Genomic DNA, 7,011 nt, shown 5'->3' on the forward strand with positions numbered 1-7,011 from the left:
CCTTTCCCATATTATCTGCAGAGCAGGTACAAACCCCAGGACCAGGGCCTGAACATGAACAAGCTCCATTTACTGTCATCAGCTTCCAGTGCAGAGAAGCCAAACCCAAGTTTTATGGGAATATCAAAGGTATTGCTTAACAAGTGCCATTCCCAGCCAAAGAGCAGCAGTTTTCCACCCTCTGGAGCTGGGCAGGAGCAGCAACTTTTCTATAACTGGAAAACTTGTATTTTCTTCATTGTCATCAAAAGCAGCTGAATCATTTTTTCTTGGAACATAAGAAGAACAACATCCATTTGGGACAGACAGGAATTCAGTCAGACCAACCCAGCCCTCCCAGGAACACCCCCAGAGTGCCCAGCTCCAGCCCAGCAGACACAAACCAGTGAAGGCAGAGGTAAGGACAGAAACGATTAGCAAGGCAGCAGTTGCTGCAGTCCCTGCTATGATGGAGAGTTCAGCTTCTGTGTCACTGGAACTGTCCCATGGGTGCTCTTGTCTCTGATGCACAGTGCTCTACTCCAAGCAGCCCAGAGGAAACCCACCCCTCTCCCTGCTATGCCCTCACCTGCACAACGGGTACAATACATTCTTCCAGCTCGGAACTGCTGACCTGGTCTATCACTGTCCTGTGGGTGACATTTCAACCCCTACATTTCAGACTCTTAGCAAAGCCCTGCAGGGTGATGCTCTGACAGGGGTATTGCCTTGTCCAATCCCAGCTCCCTGCCCACGGGGCCTTCTCATCTGTTTGTAACCAGAAAAGGTTTTCTTCACTGCACTGGGCGTCTCACGTGGTTGATCACTCTTCCACATCCCTCCAGTGACAGGAAACAGCGAGTGATGTCCCCATTTGGTTGCCAGCATGGTTGTGTCTCAGCACCATCTGGAGTGACCCTTCCTGAGATACCCACGGCTGCTTCCACAGCCAGCAGGAAAACAGGAGGCAGGATGCAAATGCTCTCACTGCTGTTTGCTCTGGATGAGCACAGCTAGGAGACAATGATGCAAGCTCACAAGCAGCAGGAGGTTACAAGGCACAAAAGTCACAGCAGCCCCAGGGATCCCATTGGAATCAATCAAGGAACATGGGACCCTGTTCACCACAGGGCTTCAGTGAACCAAACTGAGCAGTTCATGGTTCACCACTGGGTCAAACACACTCAGGGACACTCATCTGTCACTTGAGCAATCCCAGGAGCACAAAGGAGCAAAAGAGCAGGATGGAAAACAGCCAGAGAGGAGACCTGGAGCAGGAGGCTGTCTCCAGTGTGCATCACTTGGTTATGAACACACTCCAGGCAGGTGATGGGACACTGCAGCCCAGCTGCTCTCCTCTCACTCTCTCCTTGTAAACTAACTCCTCTCCTTTACTTCCCCCACCTAAAGCCAAGCAGCCAGGTTCCTCCCACAGCCCTCCCAGAGGCTAAGGTGAGGCAGGAACACTGCCTGCTCCTGAACACCAGAGCTCGGTGCCTGTGTGAAGCACACAACCGCCCATTGCCACTTCTCAGCAGCTTGGTAAGGAACTCACCCTCTGGGGCTCATTACTGCTCAGTGCTGAGACACATCCATGTGTGCTGGCTCCCCACCATCAGCCCTGGCACCATGACAAGGCCCCACCTGGGCAATATGGACACACAGACCTTCTCTGTGTCTGATGTTCGCATCCCAGTGCCGGGGGATCCTGTGCCTGCTTACAAGAGGAACACTGACATGGTCTGGTGAGGCTAAGCAAGGAGGATGGGTGCTGAACACAGGCACTTCACTGGCTGCTGCTGTCTGGTCCCTGTGCTCCCTTCAGGACCACCACTGGCTGCATTCCATGGTCCTGACTAGATGTGGGGACACCACCACGTTCACTAACGTTATGTCACTGCCCAGCTGCTCACTGCCTTATGTCCCACCTCTGCAGCTCTGCCCTGTGCCCACCATCCAACTGCTTCTGCTGGCACCAGTGTTCTGGTTGATGCACTAAAATACACCAGCCCCCTCCGTGCCCACCATCCAACTGCTTACACTGGCTGCAGCTTTTCCATTTATCCATTAAAGGAAGAATAAATGTTTTCTCCTGTCCAAAAGGCTTGGTTCATGCTTTAGAGAGGAACACATCACACCAGATTCCTTTGGGAGTGTTACAAACTGTCATCAACTAAGGAGACCTCATCTTCTACCCAAATCTCCAATACCAGCAGCTGGAGCATGAGTCCAGTGACAGTAACACATGTGAGAAATGAGACAAAACCATGAAGAATAGAAACTGGCTCCAATCACTGAAGACGTTTACACTCAATGAGGCCACCAGTGGCAATACTGGTGTGCTAGTCTGCACTTGGACACGCGAGACCTTTACCTGCATGATACTTTGCTTCTTCCACTGGATCTGGAAGTTTCACTTCAGGCCATGGGGGTGAAGACAGAGAGGTTTTGGCAACAAGCCTGTGAATGACAAGGTAAAATTCACTTGTAGCAAACAGGTATTGTCAAGAGATATAAAACAGGAAGAGAGGGGAAAACGAGATGGAGTAGAAAGAGGTTTTCCCCTGGGAGAGCAGAAGTTGTAGAGGAAACAATGATTTGGCAGTATGAAAGACTCAGCCCAAAGCCCTCTTGGGCCAGACACAGTTCCCCAGGGATCGTGTTTCCCCCTGCAGCAGCTCATGAGCAAGGAGAGGTTTTCTCCTCCAGCCTCGGGTGCTGTCAGCAGGGGTGGCAGGTGAGGCAAAAGCCATGTTACCTCCCCAGGACCCAACAGAGGACCCCGGCTATGGCAAAGTCCCCAGACCTTCCTCCCAGCACCAGGCAAAAGCACCCAGCACGACAAGAAACACTGTAGCCCACAGCAGAAACCTCTTCAAAACCACACAGGAAACACTTGGTCTCATTCCTGAGTTCAACCTGCAAATGCTCTGCCACACACAGTCCCTGCTCCCAGGGCTTAATGTCACTCAGGTCCACCAGGAACCACAGCAGGCTCTAACACACAGTGATAAATGCCCCAGTGGTGGCTTTGCTTTACTCCCATCCTCACCTCAAATTCAGTCTGGGGAAATGGATTTAGTTTTTCCCCCCTTTTTTTCCCCTTCCCACTTCAGGATGTTACTGGAAATAGTTGAAAGCCAAGGAAGAAACAGATTGAAAACTAACTGAATATGCTTCCCCCAGGCTGTTATCTCTTGTTCCTGAGCTGCAGGTGGATGTGCTGGTGGGGATCAAGCTCAGCAACCACCACGACATTCCAGCCTGGAATCTGTCACCAACTCAGTGCAAACAGATCCACCTTAAGCCTCGCTTACAGCTCAGTTTTAGACCAAAGGCTCTAGTGAAGCTTTTCCAGGTATAGCTGCAAGTTACCTCCCCCACAGTGGAGGGGCTGAGCAGGGTAATGCTCCTCAAGCCACTTCAGCCCAGGCACACAGCCCTGCAGCTCCCGGTGGTGTGGAGCATCTGGAGGCAGGAACATGCCTTTGATGGGGAAGGAGGTAACGAGCATCCCTAAGGCAGCCCCAGCTACGCCTCAATGACTCACAGCATCCTTTCTTCCTCTGTTCTGTGAAGCTCTTTTCTGTGAAATAGAGTTTAGAGAGGGCCTTAAGACCACAGCTGGGTTCTTTACAGGAGAGTTCCGAGGCTGCTCTTCCTTTGTTACTTACAGCTGCATTCCCTGAATGGCAGCAGTAACAGCTTCCCTCACCCTCAGAGCATTCAGCAGCTACCACACACATTGAGCCCCAAAGCCTCTCCTGTGCCACTACCATGTCTGTCTACCACAGCCAGGAGGGACCAGCAGAGGCTCTAAGAGGACTTCTGAGCCCCACACCTACCTCTGTCCAGACTGACCACAGCGGGAGCATGTACCATCCCCCATCCCTCATCCAAGCACAAGCATCATTCCTCAGGATGACTTTGAGCCCCAAGGTATTTTACTAAAAGGTGCAAATTAAACCCTTATTCTTTTTGGAAGGGAAGCTTTGGCTGTTGTGGTGGAGAGTTGCTTTAATAACATCTCTTTTCCTGTCCTGCTGGGACAGGAGCTTCTCCATTTCAAGACATTGCATTAGTTCTTGAAGACCTCCCTGGGGACCGGCCCAGGGGACTCCTGAGCATCACAGACATATTCAGCACTGACAGAATCACAGGAGCAACACGGCTCAAACCACACCAGTGCCTGAATGACAAACTCAGTGCAGAAGACACTTACTTGATGCCTGCTCCACCTCCTATACTTAGATGTTGTTCTCTTGCTTACTGAGGGCAGAACGTGGCTGTCACAACACACAACCCCTCCAGTTCAGTGCATAAAGCAGGGCCTGAAGGCAGGCTGCCCACAGCATGGACACCAGACGAAGACTGAAAGCTGGCAGGGGTGTTCCAGCTAGCAGCCAGCAACAGGCTCTCATCAGCTCTCATGGTGGGTTCTTTCTGCTTTCCTCAAGCTTAGCACTGGAAGGGATCCTCTGCCCCAAACTGAACCAGTTCCTGGCTGCTTCAAGCCCTGTGCGGTCAATCCCAAGGCATCTATTTGCTTGCACACGCTGCCTTCCTTGACAGACAGCATTAAATCACAGAGCCCCTTTTAAAACAACAACTAACATGCTCCAATGTGCCACAGGGTGTTAATTTAGAAATGAAACACTACATGAAGCTCACAGTGTGAGGCTGAACATTAAAAACGCCAATGCCATTGGCTTGTAATGAGCTGGATTTCAGGATCTCCAGGACAAGGAGCAACCAGGAGGACCAGAGGCAGTGGTCTGCACTTCTGGCAGCACTCGGGGATCACCCTGAGAGATGCCAAATGCCTTTACTCAGAGGGACACCCAACCAAAAGGCGTAAGATTATAGTTCCTTATTAATCAAGAATCTATGATACCACAAAGACGACCTTAAAGAGGGGGGAGATTCACCCTGGATGGTGCCGAGATGACCAGAATAGTATCAATCCTGAAATCTGGGCACAAAGGTGCTGCTCAGTGAACACTGTCCCCATCACACAGGGGAAGTTCAGAGTTTCCAGTGTGCTGAGATCCACACTTCCTATAAATAACACAGGATGTGCAAGCTGCCTAAAATATTCCGGGAAGAACATTAGATGCCAGTGAAAGAGGCAAAATGAACCCAGCAGCAGTTGTGTGTCATCCGTTTCCTTTGTCATGCCCAGCAGCACCGCTCAGAGGGCTTTAACGTAACAGAAACTCAAAGCACTTGTGAGCAAGTGCATAACCATGAGCACCAAGGATCTGTTGTGGGGTTCAGTGCAGTGCTGGGGTGTGTCACAGGGGCAGAGATCCAAACTGGGCTCCCACAGTGAGGACCAGTGGGAAGGGACTACCCCAACAGCCTTCAGCAGCGCAGCAGGAACCAGCACACCTCGCTGGGATCCAGCACAGGAACCAGGACACCTCCTACAGGAACCAGCACCCAAACCAGCACACCTCGCTGGGATCCAGCACAGGAACCAGCACACCTCGCTGGGATCCAGCACAGGAACCAGCACACCTCGCTGGGATCCAGCACAGGAACCAGCACACCTCGCTGGGATCCAGCACAGGAACCAGCACACCTCGCTGGGATCCAGCACAGGAACCAGCACCCAAACCAGCACACCTCGCTGGGATCCAGCACAGGAACCAGCACCCAAACCAGCACACCTCGCACGGGAATCAGCACAGGAGCCAGCACAGCTCGTACAACAACAGCACATCTCTGCCGCCTCTTCCCCGCTGCTCTCCGGAGCGCTGCATCGCTGCAGTGTCCCCTCCTGGTCACAGCAGCAGCAGCAGCAGAGCCTGCAGCTCGGCCTGCAGTGACATCCCGGCAGGGGGAACTGAACAGACACCAACGAGCAGCTCCCAAAGTGCTGAAAGAAACGGAGCTCAAGTGCCATCACACTGGATGAGGAGGGCAGAGCCAGTGCCGTGTTTGTCAGGTGTCAGACTCCAGGCAGAGAGCACCCTGAGGCGCAATTACCTGCACCTAAACCCACGAGCATCAGCTGAAGCCCTTCCTGCTGCTGAGGGGTCTGCAGTGTCCTGAGTCGAGTGGCTTCTCTGCTGTCTGCTATGGACTGAGCCCCCTCTGCAGCCCCTTTCTCAGCAGAGAAAATAATTACCTGTCTCTAAGCTCGGCTGCTTAATTTCACAGCTCAACAGAAGCATCCTTCTGGCAAAGGGGACTGAAGGGAGGCAGAGTCCAAAGCTCACTGAGAAGCCACAGACTGACAAAGGGGACAGATAGGCGCCCTTCCAAAGGCAAACCAAGCTGCTCTCCCACCCCCCAGGGCAGGGCAGCATTTCACAGGGCAAAAAACAAAGCAGAAAGTCATTGACGTTACCCCTGTTGTGGTGAGGAGCTCTGGGAACTCTGGTGCCGGACTGCAGAGGAAAACAGGAAGGCTGAAAGGGAGAGAGGGAAGAAGAGTTAACAGTAAGCAGCAACTGCTGGGTTTTAGTCTCTGGTAGGGCAGAACACAGCAATGCTGAGGTGTCCCAGTGTGGTGGTACCACTCCTGTGCCTGTGAAAGCTTCCTTCAGCTTTGTCCTGACAAAGATAAAGGGGGCAGCAAAACAAGTCATGCAGTAAGAAAAAGGACCCATCAGTTGTGTGCAGCACTGCAAGAGAGCAGGAGAAGGGCCTCCTGCTGCACACACTTATTTAGGGTGACACTTCCAGCTAGACACAACAGTTTAACAGGGACACAGGCAGAGCATCCCCCTCTTTTGGAAACAGTGTGACCAAAAAGCACTGCAGTGGCCTGAAGTGACACGGGGGAGCACCCTCCTAATCCCGAGCACTAACTGATGCTGCTTGAAGGATCCCTTCCAGTCTCTGCCCCCCCCAGAGGGGAGGAGAGCTATTGAACAGCATTTCCCAGGTGATTCACAGCAACTCCTACCAAGCCTTGCAAAGTTCCCACTCCGAAAAGCGAGGAGGAAGACACGGTGCACTGCCAGGGCCTGCAGCTCCCAGCAGGCACCACCATGCCAAGGAGAACGTTGGGAACGGAAGAGC

General features: G+C 52.5%; 1 protein-coding gene across 1 annotated transcript in view; it reads right to left on the reverse strand.

Annotated features, from left to right (window-relative positions):
* MRPL21 (mitochondrial ribosomal protein L21) overlaps nt 1–6,395 on the reverse strand; it is a gene marked incomplete at its 5' end in the record, with an annotated part of 14,530 nt that extends 8,135 nt beyond the window's left edge. The window contains 2 exons of the mRNA XM_010011274.1: nt 2,354–2,439; nt 6,335–6,395. Of these exons, the coding sequence (XP_010009576.1) occupies nt 2,354–2,439; nt 6,335–6,395 (147 nt within the window). The remainder of the gene's footprint in view (nt 1–2,353; nt 2,440–6,334) is intronic.
* Between the last annotated feature and the right edge of the window lie 616 nt (nt 6,396–7,011).

The sequence above is a fragment of the Nestor notabilis genome, unplaced genomic scaffold, assembly GCF_000696875.1.
Source record: "Nestor notabilis isolate BGI_N333 unplaced genomic scaffold, ASM69687v1 scaffold16753, whole genome shotgun sequence".
Classification (NCBI taxonomy): domain Eukaryota; kingdom Metazoa; phylum Chordata; class Aves; order Psittaciformes; family Psittacidae; genus Nestor; species Nestor notabilis.